Below are 20,693 nucleotides of genomic sequence, written 5' to 3'. Positions count from 1 at the left end.
GACCTTATTTGTCTTAAACAGGATCCACACACCTCCAATATTTCCTTCTTGATGTTCTCAGGGAAGAAGAGAGACAGCTGACTCTCTCTCCCCCCCCCCCCCCCCCCCCGGGTGGCTTGGTAGGATTTGACTAATCTACAGACTGATCTTTAATAATAATAATAATAATAATGATAATAATAATAATAATAATACATTTTATTTATAAGCGCCTTTCAAGACACACAAGGACACTGTACAACAATCAACATTTTAAAAACAGCGATGGATAAAAAAAAAAAACAGCATACAATAAAGAAATGAAATGTAGGACAGTGGAATTGCAGTTTAAAGTGTCAGAGTGAGTAGGCGATCTTGAACAGATGGGTTTTGAGTCTGGATTTGAAGATGGGGAGAGAGTCAATATTACGAATGTCAGGTGGCAGAGAATTCCAGAGCTGGGGAGCAGAGCAGCTGAAAGCTCTGCCCCCCCATGGTGCTGAGGCGGGCAAAGGGCATGGTGAGGTGGATGGAGGAGGGGGATCTGAGGGAGCGGGCTGAAGTGGCGATGTGAAGGAGGTCAGACAGATATGGAGGGGCGAGGTTGTGGATGGCCTTGAAGGTGTACAGGAGGAGTTTGAAGATGATGTTGTGAGTGATGGAGCTCAGAGGTGTTGGCTCTTTTCTCACCGGTTGTTTCCTCACCTGTTTCAATATCCCAGATCATTAGCCTGCTCTGGTGCGGCACAGAAGCCTTCCACTTGTTGCAGGAAGGAGCAGAGAGCTCCTCGTCCACAAAGACGCCTGCCACTTTGTATGAAGTCCCAGGTCACAAACAGAGGCTGCTAGCTGGGAGAAGATGCGAGGAGGTTTCCTTTTTGAGAGAGGAATGTGGACTCAGTGCAGGTTTGAGACTTAGATCTCTTCAGCTTATATGATGCACTGGAGTCCAGGAACTCAACAGAGCAATCTACAAACGATGATGACTGACACACTCTATAAATGTGAAAATGATCATACAGAATAGATCAAAATTATGTATCTCTAAATTATAGTCAACATGGTTGTTGAATATAATTCTGTATTACATCAGCATGTGGTGCCTCTCTTGGCTGTGCAGCTGCTTTACATTAATGTCAGAGTTTGTGATGTCAACACTGACTGATGCTTTCCTTGGTGTCACCTCACGCCTTATTTAAATTAGAAAAAATCCTAATCATAAATATTTTGCAGTCAGCTACAGGTGTGTATTTAACATGTATACTTATTATCCCAAAGTATAAATGAAATACAGAGCACAATGAAGCTTAAAGAAATCTGGCAAAAGCAGTGGGAAGAACATGGTCTTTTAAAATAGCAATGTTCACTTGTGCAATGACTTGTATTAAATAGCTGCCAGTTTGCTCTTTCATCAAAGTAAATATGGTGGCTGAAGTTTTATGAATATATAAAGTACTTTGGGTCCTCACTCAGAAAATGTGACAGCAGTTAAATTGCTGAGGGAAATGTTCCTGCTTTGTTTAAGCAGGCTGAGTGCAGCAGAGAGGAGGAGCTTTTAGAAGAGGTTCCATGTGTAGGTGGATTTAAAAAAACCTTTTTGTAGGGATGTATAAATTCTCTCAGCTAACTTACAATATCCTCTGATACTTATATGGATTAATATGCAAGAACTTACTTGGTGCAATGACATGATCAACTATGTGCACTGTATTCGTATAACTATGAATGTTCAGACTACATTTGTAACAACCCCAGCTGTGTTTTAGTTCCACAATTATTTTATTTTATTGTGCAACCCTAACCCTATTTTCTGGCCTTCCGTGTTTTTGCTGATACACTAAAATTCTCTGTAGTGATGTAAATAAAGTTTTACCTTATCTCATCTTATCTTAAATCACAATATGATAATTACCATGATATGGTTTTAACACAATTGTCCAATTCTTAAAGATTTATTTTTGGGCTTTGTGCCTTTACTTAAGAGATAGGACAGTGGATAGATTCAGAAATCAGGGAGAGAGAGAGTGGGGAATGACATGCAGGAAAAGAGCCACAGGTTGGATTTGAACCCGGGCCGCCCACTTGGAAGACAACAGCTTCCATACATGGGGCGCACACACTAACCACTGTGCCACCAGCCAATAAAACTGAAGTCACTTTATGAATAAATATGATTATTTTATTTCTTTACTATTCTTATAAAACAACTATTTTTACAAATTAGGATATGATTTTTCAAGTTTTGTTTTTCATTTAGTTATAATGTATTATGTAATGAATATGAGACATCTTGGTGGTGTAACATCACCTCAATTCAGTTTGATCTTAAAGGATCAGACTAATCCAAAAGGTTCATTAAATTTTATTCAGAGCAGAAAATAAAGTTGAAAGTATAAACAATTGCAGAACCACCTGTCACATTTCACGTGCTCTCACTTTCCGTTTGATCCACAAACCTAAGGTGTCCGACTGCTTGTAACTCTTGACCTTATAGGATCTGAACCAAATCACATCAAGGCTGCATCTTTAAATGACATTACATTTCTCTGTGACACAGCAGTAGTGGAGGATCATCTGTACCATGCTTTGAAGTTGAGTTTTAGTTCATGTCTTGACTACAGTACAGCCCCACCTACTGCCTTTTCTCTCTGTAAACCTTTGATGTGAACGCTGCTTTGACAGTGGGCAGGGTGTGGCCATGCAGCCCTGTCACCTGCTCAGGTGTGTTTATGCATTCTCAGACTCTCCCTGGATCACTACAGGACTCATTCTGTTTGTGCAGTTTTCCCTCCAAAGACCAGGCTTCATCACAGGACTGTTAAACTGCTTCTAGATTCTTACTTCAGAGAGGATAAGGGGTAAGGTAATGTACTAAGGTAAAGTACTAATGTACTAAGGATTGAAATTGAATCATTTCTAATTCATGAGCTAAATTATCTTGTTACACTATAAATAACTTCAGGAACTATTTCTGTTTAAACCACAGGTCAACAGTGACACAACAACACCACGGCAGCAGGATATATTAAGCTATGGAGCGTCTGAAGTTAGTCCTGCAGTACTTCCAGTCCAACTCTGAGTCCATCTCCAATGTTATCTGTGTCATCCTGGCCCTGGTCAGTGTCAAGCTGTACACCAGCTTTGACTTTAACTGCCCGTGCCTGCCTCAGTACAACAAACTGTACTCTCTGGGAGTGATGATCGTCCCGCCCATCATACTCTTCTTCCTGGGGGTCCTGGTCAACAGACATACAGGCATCATGATGGACGAGTGGATGAGACCCGTTGGACACAGAACCAAAAACCCTGCTGCCGTTAAGTGAGTCAAAGACGTTTGCAATTTTACTTCACCAACACTGAGTCACACATATATAAAGTTTAGTGTTCTTGTGATATGGAAAAACTGCACATTTAAATGAGAACTTAACCACACACATTCACAACCATGTTCTGTATCTTACTGAACTATACATCAAATGACCAAAAAATGGTTCCCAGCAATGGACTACTCAAAGCGCTATTTACACCGCAGGTCACACCTACCCATTCACAAACTGGCGGCAGAGGCTGAATGTGTCCATCAGTATTAACTAATCAATCCATACATATTCACCTACCGCTAACGCAGCAGCGGGAATAATGTGGGGTTAAGTGTCTTGCCAAAGGACACATTGGCATATGGCTTCAGGAGCTGGGGATCAAACCCTTGACCTTCCAGTTGAGAGACGACAGACTCTACCACTGAGCCACAGTCACACTGATGCTGGCCTCAGCATTTGGAACATCGGCCAGCAAAGACAGCCAACATTAATTTACAGACAAAACAAATATAACTCTTCAAGCCACTCAAATTTCAGTTATTATGTTCAAAAATGCTTGAACTTCATCCTTCTCAGGGCACATTCACTTTGATCTACAAGTGGCCTGAAATACCAACATTTAAAATTACTGAAACTTAAATGTGAAAAATAAGGGTCCAGCTGCAGAAAATACAGAGATAAATCGTTTTTTGATGGCACTTTAGAAGCCATCCAAACACTCAAAGAGTGATTCATACCACATCGCAACAGTGACACACACATTGTCACAGAGAAGGAAGAGCGTTCAGGAGCGTTTATTGGGTTTAGTATCTGCACCAAGGTACTAAGATGATTAGAGACGCCAGGAATCAAACCTGGTAGTTGACCTGTTTTTATCTCATAACAGTCTCCCTGAAAACTGGTGTTACGTCTCTCTGCAGGTACCTGTTCTCAGCCATGCTCCAGAGGGCCCTGCTGGCTCCGATGGTGTGGATCCTGGTCACTTTACTAGATGGGAAAATCTTCATCTGTGCCTTCAGTTTGACTGTCGACCCTACACTTTTTTCAGGTACCTGCAAACATGTTATAGCTGCATAGAGAAATACAAATTCAAGGAGTATCATTACTACAGTCAAATCAGACAATGTATTATGAGGTTTGTTTCCTTAGGGTTGCCCAACAACACAGGTCTGGATGTGATCAAAATCATGGCCAAAGTCCCCTGCAAGGAGGATGTTATCTTCAGGAACAGCTCTTTTCCAAAAGCAGTCTCACGTTATGTTCGCTGCTATTCACAAGTAAGCTGCAACATCATTACCTTGCATTACCACACAAACAGGCATGCACTAACAAACACTTTATATCCTGTGTAAAATGTTATAATGTGTGCAATGATAAACAGTAAACATAATACTTGTGCTTTACAAATAATTAGCAAACATTATTAACTATCACTTTATTTGTTAACAGTAAAATAACGATTAACTAAAGTTCATTAACTATCAGTTTAACCTTTATTGATGATGGTTGAAGTGTTACCAAAGCAAGCCGTGTGGTTGTCACTGTTGACACGTTTCTCCTTGACATTTGTGAGGCATGAAATAGTTTCCAAATATTTCACATACAATCAGGAGGGGGATTTTGAACCCCTTCACTTACATTGGAATCCCTTTGGAAGCTGATTTCCTTAAAGGCTTTATATGCGATTTCTTGATCCAGCAGATGTCGCCCTTGAGCACCAGCATGAAACCAAAACAACTCGTGCTGCATTGTTGTGTTAGCATGCTAATGCTAGCGATCTTTATTATGCTGGTATCTTCACACTGCATGTAAATTTACCTGAAATGAGCGTGATCTAGAAACACAGTTAAGCAGTGAGTACAGTATGTTATTCTTCTTTTCTCTAGTCCCTCAATTAAACAACTTTTATACTCGAGGGGAGGAGTCAGCCGGCCGTCCTAACGATGTAAACAAAGTGAAGATAGGACTCTGAAAACATCACAGACAGTGAGACTCAGGTGTTACACCCATTGTAGACAGTCATGACTCACAGAGTTATTTTCAGAGGATATATTTGATTTCTATCATATTTAAGTGTGAAAAATCATATAGAAAGCCTTTAAAGTTAATAAGGAGAGGGGGGCAACTTCCATCAAATGTCTGGGTGAAACATTTGAGTCAACTGACACAGCATGGCTAGAGTTCACGTTAACTTATCTTTTCATGTGGGAGCGTTGGGAACAATTGGTGTCACTGGCTGACAACTCCATTTTGGCTCCTCGCTGAGGTTACACAGAATGACTAATTCTGACTTTCCTCTTCCTGTAAAGGCAATAGGCTGGTCCACCCTCCTCTTCCTCATTGTACTAGGAGCAGTTGGTCGCCTCGTCAAGCCCTGCATTGATGACCACGGGACCTTTCTGCAAACACGCTACTGGAGCAACTACCTGGACGTGGAGCAGAAGCTCTTTGACGAAACCTGCGTCCTGCACGCTCGAGACTTTGCCCGTAAATGTGTAGTGCAATTCTTTGAGGACATGAGGGAGGACGCTGTGATTCGCCTTCCCTACCCAGCCTTAATTACAAACACCAAAGACGAGTGGGAGGATGAAGAGGAGGAGAGACTTCATGGGATTTCGAAGCAGGAGCAGATGGACCGGCTGCTCAACAAGTGGTACTACAGTAAACCTGAACTGGACGTCACTAGGATAGCACACAGACCCCGGACGTGTGTCACTTGGGAGGACCGTGATGGGAAGCCTTTATTTTCTGATGTCTGAACACAATCAGTGGTGTTTATCTGCTGGATGAATCATGACATGGAGATCATTTCACAAAAATTAATCTACTACAGCATGTTAGATTTCCTTTTCCTCAGAGGTAGCAGTAAGGTCATAAAACCAATTTTCACTTCCCAATCAGTTAAAGCTTTCAGCTGCATCTCAGGGTGTTCGTCAAGCAAATGGAGATGCCAAAGGTTTTATCACAGGACCCTATCATGAGCTTTTGGTACAACATCTGTTTGGGAAGAGGCGGTAACCCCCGTCACTGTTCTTTGGGTGTCCTTCATGTAGCTGTTCACAGACTTTTGAACTCTTCCTGTTTGATGCTGCAAGAGGTGTTTAGGGTTAGCTTTTTCCAGTGTTCATTCGGTCTGTTTCTACTTTACTCAAGTAGTGTTCAATCAACTTTTATGCAACTCAAAGTTGATATTGGGGAGATGTACCGGTCCCAGATGAGGTTATGTACAGCACAAGTGGCAAACTAAGGTGATGGAAAATGCTGCAGTTCCTTTAAGTGTCCACTTTAGGATGGCCATGTCTTAGCCAGGAGGCTCAAGGCCCGCCTCAACTCCACCTGCTTGTCTGTTAGTTTGATCAAAGGCTGTGTCTGAAACTACGTCACATGGAGTATGTGGTACGATCCAAAATCAAAGCATGCAGTTTTGTGTATGCGATGAATGTCTACTCGACGGGCCAGAAGTTTTAAGTATGAAATGGGAGCACAGTGGTCATACTAAACCACCCCACAATGCATTGCGGCTCTCAGACTTTCCAATAGCAGAGTAATCGTGTTGCAATATGTTTTACATGTTGATACCAAGCTGTTTTTAGTAATAAATGGATGCAAATTGCTGAATTATTTTACGGACTGACCGTAACGATAGCTTGATGCTAGATTATCCATCGTAGCTCGAATCGGAAATACGCCATGTGACCCTTGGTTAAGTATGATGCCAATAGCATACTAGAGGATTAGTATGCAGTATAAACTGAGTGTGTAGTAGGCAGTATGTTAGTATGGTGTTTGGACACAGCCAAATTTAGAAGATAGTATTTCCAATATGGCGACCTGCCATGGGTAAGAATCGAAACGTCTCTTCAGAAACCATCTGAACCGCCTCAATTCAAGGGGAAACATTCTTCAAAGGACCCAGCCTTCGTGGGCTGCAAAGGCTAATCGTCAGAACATGAATGAGTTTATCAGACTTAAATTGAGAGGTGTGTAATAAACCAAAACACATGGATTCTGAGGGGTTCCTTGTAGCTTGATGCCCCTCTCTTTAAGTGTGAAGATAGGAAACTGGCTGGTTGTAACTGAATGCCATGTTTTAAAAACTTGATAAAAACATCTCAATCTAATACTCACAATAAATTCAAATCTATAAGGACTTTAAAGATTCGATCTGTATGACTTTTAACTTAGAGTGCCCCCCAGCTACATCATATAGGACTGGAAATAAGTTAGAGGTAACCTAACAGGAGAGGGAACACAGGTACAGTAAGTTCTGGCCGTGACTACAACAGCAATAATTGATGCTTAGAACACTACATACTCTAACAAAGTATGTAGTCTATTGTTCAGTCACATATTCATGGATATGTTTTTGTTTCAATACATACATATTGTGCTCATATACTTTTGTATCTAATACATTTGATTTTTTAATTGTGATGTCTGGACTATTGGAATAAAGTTTTTCTTTGGAGCAGAGGGTCATTTGACTGTGAGGGTTTGGGCTGGTAGTTTTGCATACAGGTTGTTGACATGGAGCTCTAACCACACTGACTGATGGAAACATGCAAAATGTACATTTGTATGGTGGTCGGGAAGTGCAGAACTAAATTACAAAGTGTGACACACTTTTACAAAACTTGAGACAAATTTACATTTTGAAAAACATTTTCTAAAACAAATTAACAAAAGCAAAAACAAATGAATGTTTTAAAAAGACTGAGTGAAATGTGTTATACAGAGTTTATGGTGTCTGTTTTGTTCAAGCCACCAGAGACAGATATCACACAGTCTTTCCATCAAAACAAACTCATTAACCGCTCACTCAATCACTTCCGGTATTTGTACTTCCGGACCTGGCAAGATTCTGCTTTTGTAAATTGGCTGTATGACTGGTTAATGTCTGCCACTTGAAAATTTGTGTCAGCACTCATAAAAGTTTTTTGCATTATGCACATCTGTTTTGTCCTTGGTAGTTTTTTTTTTTGTGTTTTTTTTCTCAAGCTTAAAGTGTTTCACACTGTAATTTTGGTTTGCACTTCAAAGCCACTGTACTTTTGGAACCAAATGAATTTACAGATTAACACAAAGATACTACTTTACACATCAGTGTAAGATAACATTTAAATGTATCCTAATTCAACTTTAAAGCCTAGTTGTTTGGAGTAAGTGCATCCCTATGTATCCCATATCCCCATCTGTATATGAACTCTTGTATTGGTTCCATTTAATCAGACAAGTGGAAGTCGCCACCATCGCATCACCCAATGGTGTCTAGACTGCTTTTTTTTCCCCAAGCCTTCAACTTCATCACTTATTGAACTGGATTTCAGCGGTTTCCATTATAATATTACTTTTCTGAACTGTCCTTGCAACAGAGGAACACGTACTCCTGATTGTTACACAAGAGCATCCAACATTTCCATCTTATATTCTGTCATGTTTTTTTAAAGGCACATGTTTTCTTATTGATGTTTGTATAATGTGATGTATACTCTCTTTCTAGCTATGGGATTTCTATGTTAATATACTGTACGCAAAGCAATCACATTTTATTTGATCTGAAGTTTATGTTAAATGCAATATTAAGATTCAATCCTGCTGCGAAAGTTTCATACCTCAGCAGTGACATACATATACAGTGGGTACGGAAAGTATTCAGACCCCTTTACATTTTTCACTCTTTGTTTCAATTGCAACCATTTGCTAAAATCAAAAAAGTTCATTTTATTTCTCATTAATGTACACTCAGCACCCCATCTGGACAGAAAAAAAACAGAAATGTAGAAATTTTTGCAAATTTATTAAAAAAGAAAAACTGAAATATCACATGGTCATAAGTATTCAGACCCTTTGCTCAGTATTGAGTAGAAGCACCCTTTTGAGCTAGTACAGCCATGAGTCTTCTTGGGAATGATGCAACAAGTTTTTCACACCTGGATTTGGGGATCCTCTGCCATTCTTCCTTGCAGATCCTCTCCAGTTCTGTCAGGTTGGATGATGAACGTTGATGGAGAGCCATTTTCAGGTCTCTCCAGAGATGCTCAATTGGGTTTAGGTCAGGGCTCTGGCTGGGCCAGTCAAGAATGGTCACAGAGTTGTTCCGAAGCCACTCCTTTGTTATTTTAGCTGTGTGCTTAGGGTCATTGTCTTGTTGGAAGGTGAACCTTCGGCCCAGTCTGAGGTCCTGAGCACTCTGGAAGAAGCTTTCTTCCAGGATATCTCTGTACTTGGCCGCATTCATTTTTCCTTCAATTGCAACCAGTCGTCCTGTCCCTGCAGCTGAAAAACACCCCCATAGCATGATGCTGCCACCACCATGTTTCACTGTTGGGATTGTATTGGGCAGGTGATGAGCAGTGCCTGGTTTTTTCCACACATACCGCTTAGAATTAAAGCCAAAAAGTTCAATCTTGGTCTCATCAGACCAGAGAATCTTCTTTCTCATAGTCTGGGAGTCCTTCATGTGTTTTTTGGCAAACTCTATGAAGGCTTTCATATGTCTTGCACTGAGGAGAGGCTTCCGTCGGGCCACTCTGCCATAAAGCCCCGACTGGTGGAGGGCTGCAGTGATAGTTGACTTTGTGGAACTTTCTCCCATCTCCCTACTGCATCTCTGGAGCTCAGCCACAGTGCTCTTTGGGTTCTTCTTTACCTCTCTCACCAAGGCTCTTCTCCCACGATTGCTCAGTTTGGCTGGACGGCCAGGTCTAGGAAGAGTTCTGGTCGTCCCAAACTTCTTCCATTTAAGGATTATGGAGCTGTGTATGGAGCTGTGCTCTTAGGAACCTTGAGTGCTGCAGAAATTCTTTTGTAACCTTGGCCAGATCTGTGCCTTGCCACAATTCTGTCTCTGAGCTCCTTGGGCAGTTCCTTCGACCTCATGATTCTCATTTGCTCTGACATGCACTGTGAGCTGTAAGGTCTTATATAGACAGGTGTGTGCCTTTCCTAATCAAGTCCAATCAGTTTAATTAAACACAGCTGGACTCCAATGAAGGAGCAGAACCATCTCAAGGAGGATCAGAAGAAATGGACAGCATGTGAGTTCAATATGAGTGTCACAGCAAAGGGTCTGAATACTTATGACCATGTGATATTTCAGTTTTTCTTTTTTAATAAATTTGCAAAAATTTCTACATTTCTGTTTTTTTTCTGTCAAGATGGGGTGCTGAGTGTACATTAATGAGAAATAAAATGAACTTTTTTGATTTTAGCAAATGGCTGCAATGAAACAGAGTGAAAAATGTAAAGGGGTCTGAATACTTTCCATACCCACTGTATATATATATATATATACATCATATCATCGCTGCGATGAGGACTTTAGCCTCCATACATGGGTCGTGAGACCTAACCACTAGGCCATCGACACCCCTTCAGTTGTTATATTTACTCATCTCAAATAGAAATTTCCCATAGAGCTCACATCATATGACATGTCAATTTATTACCCAGAAATACAAAAGACAAGCAGTGACACAGACATATCAGAGATGAAGACAAAGACACACCAACATACAATAGGGGGATGGAAGTTAAACTGTAGTTAGTAGGAAGAGAATAAGTTGTTTTGAAGACAAATACCTGAATCAAAAGAAATGAAACAGTATGTCGACTAATGTTTAGATGATTGTCTCTTCTGGCGGAGAGGAGACTGCACATTCCACTGCCTCAGTCCAGGAGCTCTAAAACACAGAAAAGAGATTCAAATCAAAGCGTCCCTGCAGACACCGTCTCTCTAACAGATTTTACACACCATCCTCCAGACAACATGTGAAAGTGCCTGCAGGAGCACAACTGTGACTGGAACATGGACTTACTGCTGCTCATTTGACCTCACATGTAGAACACTGGTTTCCCCGACAGGAGCTGTGAGGACACAGTAGACTGATGAATGGAAATCTAATGCTGAGTACATCAAAGATTGAGCACTTTTTGATTGACTTAAAGCTGGTTTCTTATTGAAACAAGGCTCTCATAATCATAAACTGCAGCCTGAACACCATGTGAATGGCATTTAGTAAATCTTGATAGCTTACTTCTTCCTTGGTCACTGAAGATGGCACTCAGTCCTTCATCAAATGTTAGGTTAATGTTGACACCTGGATAACAGGGAGGAGGACGGATTGAGTTCATGGTGTGAGGGGAAGACGTACATTTTATCTAAGATTACTAAATTGACTAAATTTGCACACCATTTATGACATAAAAACAGAATGAAAGGTATTTGTCAAGTGCTGTTTGTAAACACAAACATAAATTTAGGCCCCCCTAATGCATTTACCAAATGTATAATAAACAAAACCACTTTGATTGAAGCTGCCTATGTACTGACTGTGTGTGGCAAATCTAATCAAAGGGAAATGTAAGTATTTTAAATAGCATTATGTTTTGTGTTACTCTGTATGGTAAGTTAAAGCTTACAACGTGAGCAGCTGGCCTCCATACAAATTTGTTTCATATATGCGGTCTGGTTAGCAACATTAGCCTTTGGTCTGTAACAAGGTTATTGTTGTTTTGTTTCATTCATGTAGTAGGGTTAGCAATGTTAGCATGTTTTGCTCTTCCTCTGTCTCTACATCGGCAGACAGAAACACTTTTGTGCCCCCTAGAGGCACACCGACAAGTTGCGCAGCTGTTATCGTTGAGGCACACTTTGCAGAAGAGAGGGGGCAAGGTCAAAAGGGAGCTCTTTGCATTTAAAGAGACACAAATCAAATCGAAATTGTCTGAGAAATGCTATTTAGAGCTGGTTTAAACAAAGTCAGAAACCTCCTCTGGTGCTTGATGCACATTATAGTTTGACCAAAGCATGACACAGACGTTTCATTTAGACCACAGGAGACTGTGTTAAAAGGTGGAAACGTCTATGATATGTAACCTTTAATACATCTCCAATAATAAGCAACCACACCACTAATACACACTTTCTGTTCTAGATGATTATGAGCATTACATCATGCAGTTTATATCACACCAGGAAGCACATTTATCAGAGGAAAAAAGTTGCCAGAGATGTAAACCCTGCCTCAGGAGGTCAAGGGGCGTTAAAGTATGGGCTCTTCAGTCTATTTAAGCTTGAGGATGTAGGAAAAAGTCGATTGTCTCTCGTCCAGAAGGTTTGGGGTTTGATCCCCGGCTCCTGCAGTCACATGTTGATGTATCTCCAGCTACCTCCACCAACCTCGATGTGTCCTTTACCCCAAAAAGAAAATGTACCCCAAATTGCTCCCCCTGCAGCTTCAGCGGTGTGTGAATGAGTATAAGTGGTTAGTTAATACTGACGGATGCTTGTATGCTTTTTTATTTGACAACTGATAGGACGTGTCAAGTCTCCAGATCGATCTGAAATATACCTGATCAGGTGTTTGTGATGTGCTAAGTAGAGGAAAGGCCAATACAGAGAAATGGTCTCTTACCCTTTGGTGTGCTGATGGCTCGGTCATTCACGACTCCTTTAGGCATCACTAAGAACAAAGTCACAAAAGACAGTCAACAGCTGATCAGGAAATAGATATCTTTATGGTAATGTCTTGCATATAGAAACCATCAGATTTGATTACATATAAATTAAATTAGCAATAATACATCAGATAATTCAGTTACACTTGAACTCAGGTTTATACAGCTCCTGTAACTAAATAATTACTCTATTGGTACAGTAATCTTCCCAAGTCATTTCTCAAATGCATTTTGAAGGATTTCAGAAAAAAAGATAAGATGAACTTTATTGTCCCAGTGGGAAGTTTGCCTTGGACTTCACAGTGCTCTGATGCAGTAACAAAATACAAAAAATAACATTAATTTATCAGCAAAACATGTCAATTAACTCATCATTAAATTCTGTTTCATTAAATCTCTTCTTAAATGACTGAATTGTTTGCAGCTGTGTTCTTGTGTTGGTAAGCTGAAAGCGTGTGCCTGTTGTTCCCAATTAGCATATTAGGTAACCACCCTCTAATGCCCATAAAAGGGCATGAGTACAGGGCCCTACAGACACGCAGAAATGCTGATAGAAAAAAATAAGGTTGATGAGAAATCTATATGGAGGGTTGAAGGTTGCGCTGGTGGAGCACTTGAATCCTAACGGAAGAGAAAAGTATCAGTTGTGAAGTGGAGGAAGTACTGCAGGAGGTCAGAAGGCAGTTAGGAAACTCCAAGTGGAAACTATAGAATCAGGCTGATTTTGTCACTGACGCTCGCTCACGTCGTGTGTTGTTAGGACAGGCTGTTAGACAACTGTAGGTATAAAAGAAATGCAATAACCAGTCATTTTGCCCGAGCTGGTCAGCACTCAAATGTTAGTAAGAGGGCTCTTGAGTGTTCGTAAATTCTATTCTTACCAAAGAACTAACCCCTCATAAAAAAGAAAACATTGATGAATCACAGAATCTTCTTCAAAACTTCTTAATTAATTCTTAAGAACGGTTGGTGAATGTGCCACCAATGGCCAAATGTATTTATTTCACAAGACATAAACAATGTGAATTCTGAAAGTTTCACTGTGTTTTTTTAAATGAATATTTTGCTTGTTGTGAAAAAAACAAACAAAAAAAACCAGAGAAGGATCGTACCCATTGATGCACGTACAGACTGTAAAAAGTATTCTCCTTCAAGTTCACAAGACATTTTGCTGATTTTACTTATTGTCCTACCTGTTCTTTCCAGAGTGATTGACTTAGACTGGACACCTTCCTCCTGCCTGGATCTTTGAGCACGCCTGAGAAACAGAAACACACAGAAACATACACAAATGATTGTCTTTTATTTTCACACTGATGCCACATGCATGTAAGTGTGTATGCAGCCTGTGCTGAAAGAAAGGCACATTGACTGAATGACTGTGGACATGCCTACCTGAAGCATCCTGCAAGAAGATTACTTTTTTTTACCCTCTTGACATGTTACTGGTCTGTAACAGCCACATGAATCGCACTGAATGAACTGCACTGTCCTTTTAATAATTAAATTTTTGAAAACTGCATGGCAGTGCCTCTATACTAAAGTGATTATATCAACTCAGAATATTGGTAGGATCTGGAGTATTTGTAGTCAAGAGGTCAAACCTCAATGAGTCTCAATAAAAGGGGATGGGTCTCAAAGCCAGCTACTTAAACCAGATTTATACATATACCTGTTTTTTCACTGCTTCCTGGGGCCATAGCTGTTGGAGCATTTATACTTCACAAGGGTCTTCAAACTGAGACTAGTCTTGTTCACAAAACTCCACAAGTTTTCAGTGTGAATGCAAACAGGCCTGGCAGCCCCCTAGTAATTTTCTGCACATAGTCCGAGTGAGCTGATGTGAGAACACAGCAGGACATAATCAGGAGCTGCAACATCTCAAACCAACTTGTGAAAAACAAATCAGCCAAGAAAAGAAAAATCCACACCCTTTACTGATCAGCCGCAGTGAGGGAAGCCTACCTGTCAGTGTGAGCCAGTCTAGCAGACAGGACATTTGGCCGCCGTGGCTGTGGAGTAGCAAAAGTAAATGGGAGGAGGGGCTTGGACTTGGAAGAGCCGAGGACTGGAGCCTGACGAGAGCAGATACCATCACACATTCAATGAGTCACAGGCACTGGCCTGTTTTTGTCCATAACATAATAAAAAAGTGAATCTAAAATCTTTTTTTTTTTTTGATGAATACATTTGAGAAGAAGCGAGTTTTAATCCAAAAGATTTAGAGTATCTCTGGTGTGATCGTACCTGTGCAGTGGGAGTTCTGGCATCTCCTTCCAGACTGCAGATGTCTATTTGTTGCTCTACCTCTCTCTCCCTCTCAGCTGTCTTCAAAGCAAACTCCAGCTCGGCCGCCAGCTGCTCATCTCCAGAGAAAAACTCCTTCACCTCGTTACGGTAATCCTGCATCGTCACCTGATGGAAACAAGGGGTTCAACTGGAACATGAGTTAGAGTCACACTAAGAATGTGATGTAGCCTCAAAAAGGCTGTTCATTCTGGGCCATGACTTTCTTTCCTAGGACTTTCTCTCCATTTTAGCACTCCACCTGCCTTAGCTACTTCTAGAGATAGATGATTATATGATGTTAATAAATTAAATCCATAGAATCTAATGACATTCAGGCAGTCCTGCCAAGTCAAACATTTCACTTTTTACCGTTCCTTTGACCTGTTTCTATTTAGCTTTTAATGTCCTAGCCTTCAATCTACCACAAAGTTCTTACTTTATTTCAAAATAATATTAGGGTTGAATTCAAACAGCAAGTAAAGTACTCTTAGCTTAAGGTAGTAAAAAATAAAAGCCTAAGTATTTAGATTTTTAAATGTGAAATAATGGAATTCCAAACATGGGATTATAAATGTAGTTAAATTAAGCGATTAAAATTGTTATTGCTTGACAGCGCTATTATAAATACATCAATGGAAGATCTTTGTTTCTTATTTTTCAAATGATGAAAGTCATTCAACTGCACACCACTAACTACAGAAATCATGACTGCATAGAGATGCAGATGCACATTTCCAAGCTGTGTTCTCACCTGGAGGTATGCCATAAGGTCTCTGAGGACAGGAGAGCGTTTCTGCTCAAGCAGACTCTTCAGGCCGATGATGAGAGGAACTGTGTTCTCTATGAAGGCCTTCTTCTGGACCTGTGGACCGAAGCATAAAGCCAATCATTACCCAATCATACTGAACTGCTGTTTTAGGAAAGTAGGAAACAAAATGTCAACTCCTATTGTTTCTGCAGGACTACGATACTTTGTTACATCCAACAGTCATTTAGGGGTGCAACCCTAGTAAACAACCAGATGTCTGTCCATAATGGGAGTCAACCAACTTTTCTAGTTTCAGTACTACAAACACCTTAAACCTAAATATGAATCTTATCCTTTGACTGAGTGTCTGTAAGACCTATCCCAGGGTTACTGACCTGGCCTCCCAATAAAGGAAGTGGCCCTATTGGTTCATATGTATGTGAAGTAGTTAGGCTGGTTTGTTATAGGAAATGAGTCAAATATGAAAGAAAACATGGTATTCTCCATGGGTTGTTAAAGAAGTCAACGAGTGTCCAGATGAGCTCAGGTTCATGTACAATGATTGTGAAGGAGATGTTTTGTGTTAGCTGTGGTGAGTAAAAAATAATCTGTATTATGCAATATTACTGCAACATATTCAGCCACAGTTATTGAATTAGCTTTTTGTTGCTTGCTAGCAGCCACCAGAGAAACAGCCAAATAAATCGGCTATGATAAAGCAGCTGTGAAGGAAAGAAACTGGGGATAGAAGAAGCTGCAAAAACATATTTTCAACTTGGCTTAGTCTGCTGTGGTGTAAACAGCTTCTCGTAATGGTGCTGTTTTGAGTAATTTATTATATTTGCATTCTTTTTCTGCAGTTTGTAAGTCTCTCCATTATTTGCACACTTTATGGTGGAAGCCATTCCTCTGCCTAACATCTGATTTGAAACATAAATATGCATCCTCAGATTTGAAATATTGCCCTGCAGCCGCTATTTCCAGCCTACCTTACTTCAGCAGCAGAGTGACGTTGATCAAGCCCAAAACACTGACCTCACTGACTGCTGTTTAAAAACAGTTGTACCATATTTCACCTACCTGTAGTTATTTTCATGTAGCTCACCTGTGATACCACCTTCTTCTGTGCAGCCTGCAGGACAGCTTTGGCCATGTTAGCCATGTTCTCCTCCTCTGGTTCCTCCTCTGCTGGGCCTCCTGCTGGAACAGATACAGCCTGCAGCTTCATCTCCTTCAGACTCAGAATTTTAAAGGTCTCTGAAAGAATTTCAACACTGTCTGCATCCAGTGGCAGCTCCTCGTCTGCAAAGCATGCTGGAAAAGGGAAAGGTTTAAGAAGTTTATTCCTAGGCAAAGAAAAGTGATGGCTAATAGTTCAGAATCCACAAAGACAATGAGTCAAGATGCCTGAAGATGTTTCCTGTTCATAAAAAACTTTATAATTATAGAGACCCCTGGCTGATTTTATTATTCATGTCAGACAGAGATGGAAAATTAAATTATTGTTCTATATGCAGTATGATAGATTTCTCGCAAAGCTCTGATTCTAAATCCACACGCATGCTTACCCAGGACAGACTGGTTGATTTTGTTGACAATGTTGAAGCGCTGGGCGTCTGTGAAGTGCTCCAACAGGAAGCGGTAGATCCTAAAACGCTTCTCACGGTGCTGTGCTCCTTTCAGTGAAAACTTAACCCTTTCTCTGAAAAAAGTTAAAGAAATAACTCATATTTATTGAAAAAAGTCATTTTTGTTAAAAAAAATAAAAATAAAATGTTAAGCAAAACATGAACTAGACGTCAGAAATAGTTTTCCCCTGCGTCCTACCTCTCACTTTGAGTGAACTTGTTGTAGGTCTTGTGTTGGTCATAGGAGTTGAAGTGGAAGATGCACTCGATGAAATGCATGCTGAACATTTCTGGGTTCTTCTTTAGCAGCAGGTGGAGCAGGCAGTATTCACACAAACTGTGAAAAAGAGAAACAGGAGGTACAAAACTTGATATAATAATTGTGATTTTTTTAAAAATTTTACTGGTTAAAGACTTTATATGTGATTTTTTGATCCAGCAGATGTCGCCCTTGAGCACCAGCATGAAACCAAAACAACTTGTGCTGCATTGTTGTGTTAGCATGCTAATGCTAGCGATCTTTATTATGCTCGTATCTTCACACTACATGTAAATTTACCTGAAATGAGCGTGATCTAGAAACACAGTTAAACAGTGAGTACAGTAGAGTTCTTTTCTCTAGTCCCTCAATTAAACAACTTTTATACATGAGGGGAGGAGTCAGCCGGCCGTCCCGTCGATGTAAACAAACTGAAGATAGGACTCTGAAAACTCTGAAAACATCACAGACAGTGGGACTCGGGTGTTACACCCATTGTAGACAGTCATGACTCACAGAGTTATTTTCAGAGGATATATTTGATTTCTATTATATTTAAGTGTGAAAACTCACATAGAAATCCTTTAAAGCAATATTAGATTTCAGTTTGTTTATGTACGATGTGAAACTGTGTCATCGTATTATAGTATACACGTTTTCTTGTAGGTATACTATGATATATGACATTTGCCTTGAAAATGATAATGGCAGTACAAAGATTTGAATGTATGTCACCATGTCTTTGTATATGACACATAAACCCAAATGACAACTCAAATGTGCATTTCCTTTCATCATGTCACGCACGGTTATTTAAATGTAATATTAGCACCCTTTACTGCCTACTTTTAAAAATCCTGCATCATGCAGCCCTGGTTAAATAAAAAAAATGAGAAACAGATCATATATTCAGATATGTTTTTGATTCTATAATTATTTACTTGGTCTGGTCTTCCTAGAAATGCACACTGTCTTTTACCTGGCAATGGCAGGGATTGGGTCGACCAAGGCCACCATGAAGCGAAAGAAGAGAGACCCCTTCCATTTCACAAACTCCTCCTTGAATATAAAAAAAGCTATTAGTAAAAGGTAGAAGTCCATCCACCTGAAATCATGTGGAGTTCTAAACTGCTAATAAAAAGCCTGAGTGAAGATAATAACTATTTGAAAAAGTGTTAAAAGTCACACAAAAAGTGATGCATAGCAGTTTATATCTTTATTAAAGCGAACATGGAAACACACACAGCGATTTTTACCTAAATGTACTGAAGCCGATGACTTTTAGTATCTCTAATTCACTGAAGCACCTGCTGATGAGTTCAAGGAACACCAGAGTTCATGAATTTATGATTCCAACAAATTCTTCAGTGACGCTCCGCAGTAGCCCCTCCCCCAGGTGGGTGACACTCCCACAGCTAGGTGTTTGTTCTGCCCTGAGTCTGCCTTCTCACCGTAAACAATAGGACATGGAGCGAGAAAGCTTGCACCACATCCCCTTCCAGAGAGGGGGCGTGGTCAGACACAGCTCATTTACATATTTAAAGGTACAGACACAGAAACAGCCTGTTCTGAGCGGGGCTAAAATAGAGGGGTGTATAGACATGATCAAATACAGGATCAGAGTGGATTTAGAACAAGAAACTTCACACACGTTTTAGGGAGCTCTGAGACTTATTTAAACTGATTGAAAAGGAGGATCATGTGTGACCTTTACCAATTAAATATGTTGAATTACCTAATTTATTCGATTTAAGTTCACCCAAAATAGATATTTACCAACATTTTCAAACTGTTACCTAAAGAGGGCACTGGATAGCTTGAATATAGGTTATATCACATGCCCTATCTACAGAGGATAGAGTACATATATAAAAAACAAAGAAAGAAGCCTAGAGAAGAATGTAGTTAGAAGAACTCTCACCTGAAGCAGGTTGGTCAGCATGATGAGGGTCTGTTCCCTGATTACAGCTTCATTATCTTGCAGACAGGCGGAGATGTTTGGGATGTAGTGATCCACGATGTTGGTGTATCGAACACACAAATCACACATGATCACCACCACATTGTTGCGCACGGCAACCTCTGTGCCAACCTCCAGCTCTCTGGCAAACACCGGCAGGTACTTCTGGACTAGTTCCTCATGCTGCAGACAGAGTTTACCTGATGCAGACAGATGCAGAAATGAATGGAGGGTCTGGAAGATGACAAACATTATTAGAAAAGGACTCATAAAGGCAGACAGAAAGTTTACCTAAGGTGATGACTCCGTGCGCTCTAACTCTGGTGGGCAGAGAGTTTGCTCTGAACTGAGACAGAGGCTGTGAGGCCGGTAACTCTCCCTGTAACTCTGTCAGGAAGAAACAAAAAACATAAATAGCTACAAATACGGTATATATCAAAAATGTATCTCTACTGTAATAATGTCCTCGTGCTGGACAATTAATTGTTTCGATTTCAGTTATGACTTTGGCTTCCCACGATCATGACAACAAGATCATGGAGATTAAACGATTACTGTGCCACATGCCGTGTTGTGATATGTGTTATAAGTGTTATATTTTGGTAACTTTTTTTCATTTCTTGCTTCTTTTTCAAAGTGTTCAGATTGTTAAAGTGTTGAGTGTTTAAGTTTTATAAAAGCATGGGATGCAGATGTTGTAAAATCATGTTTAATAATCAGAATCTTAATATAAATTAATAAAGCCCTAAAATGTTTCATAACTAGAATTTTCTCATGTATTTATAACTTATTTTTTAACAAACTCCAATATTTCTTCATACACTACCAGACATCAACAGATATTTATCCTCTCTATAATCAAACAACGTTTGGACAATATACCATCAAATACAGAATATACATTCACAAAGGTAAAATCTTGAATAATTTAGTCTGTAGTTGTAGGATTCATATGTTTTGACTTAAATATTATTCAAGTCGTTTTTGTGCCAGTGAAGATGAGTTAACACTATACAGAAACATTTAAGAGACTTTGAAATGTTAAAGATCA

At 40.0% G+C, this 20,693-nt stretch overlaps 2 protein-coding genes across 2 annotated transcripts in view; one reads left to right on the top strand and one right to left on the bottom strand.

Moving 5' to 3' along the window:
• The first annotated feature begins 2,423 nt into the window (after positions 1–2,423).
• On the top strand, positions 2,424–7,767 carry calhm3 (calcium homeostasis modulator 3). The gene is made up of 4 exons (XM_065959713.1): positions 2,424–3,298; positions 4,220–4,347; positions 4,449–4,576; positions 5,609–7,767. Exons 1-4 carry the CDS (start codon positions 3,012–3,014, stop codon positions 6,056–6,058), a joined length of 993 nt encoding a protein of 330 aa, XP_065815785.1. The 5' UTR covers positions 2,424–3,011; the 3' UTR covers positions 6,059–7,767.
• Positions 7,768–10,723: 2,956 nt separating this feature from the next.
• The window catches only part of ncapd3 (non-SMC condensin II complex, subunit D3), a 28,162-nt gene continuing 18,192 nt past the window's right edge, over positions 10,724–20,693 (bottom strand). The window contains exons 22-35 of the mRNA XM_020647817.3: positions 19,934–20,029; positions 19,604–19,842; positions 18,662–18,741; positions 17,623–17,760; positions 17,364–17,497; positions 16,901–17,109; positions 15,799–15,909; positions 15,006–15,173; positions 14,724–14,833; positions 13,952–14,016; positions 12,716–12,763; positions 11,336–11,398; positions 11,117–11,165; positions 10,724–10,981 (exon numbers count right to left, since the gene is read on the bottom strand). Of these exons, the coding sequence (XP_020503473.2) occupies positions 10,912–10,981; positions 11,117–11,165; positions 11,336–11,398; positions 12,716–12,763; positions 13,952–14,016; positions 14,724–14,833; positions 15,006–15,173; positions 15,799–15,909; positions 16,901–17,109; positions 17,364–17,497; positions 17,623–17,760; positions 18,662–18,741; positions 19,604–19,842; positions 19,934–20,029 (1,580 nt within the window). The 3' untranslated portion in view covers positions 10,724–10,911. The remainder of the gene's footprint in view (positions 10,982–11,116; positions 11,166–11,335; positions 11,399–12,715; positions 12,764–13,951; positions 14,017–14,723; positions 14,834–15,005; positions 15,174–15,798; positions 15,910–16,900; positions 17,110–17,363; positions 17,498–17,622; positions 17,761–18,661; positions 18,742–19,603; positions 19,843–19,933; positions 20,030–20,693) is intronic.

Source organism: Labrus bergylta, chromosome 10 (assembly GCF_963930695.1).
Source record: "Labrus bergylta chromosome 10, fLabBer1.1, whole genome shotgun sequence".
Classification (NCBI taxonomy): domain Eukaryota; kingdom Metazoa; phylum Chordata; class Actinopteri; order Labriformes; family Labridae; genus Labrus; species Labrus bergylta.
Note: the sequence above shows the minus strand (reverse complement) of the source record. Positions and strands in the feature narration are given on the sequence as shown.

What these genes read in the sequence shown, in the direction of transcription:
- calhm3 (XM_065959713.1), top strand. Translation starts at nt 3,012, where the DNA reads ATGGAGCGTCTGAAGTTAGTCCTGCAGTACTTCCAGTCCAACTCTGAG. An exon ending in AAAAACCCTGCTGCCGTTAA is followed by an intron (nt 3,299 to 4,219) that starts GTGAGTCAAAGA and finishes GTCTCTCTGCAG; the next exon opens with GTACCTGTTCTCAGCCATGC. An exon ending in CGACCCTACACTTTTTTCAG is followed by an intron (nt 4,348 to 4,448) that starts GTACCTGCAAAC and finishes TTGTTTCCTTAG; the next exon opens with GGTTGCCCAACAACACAGGT.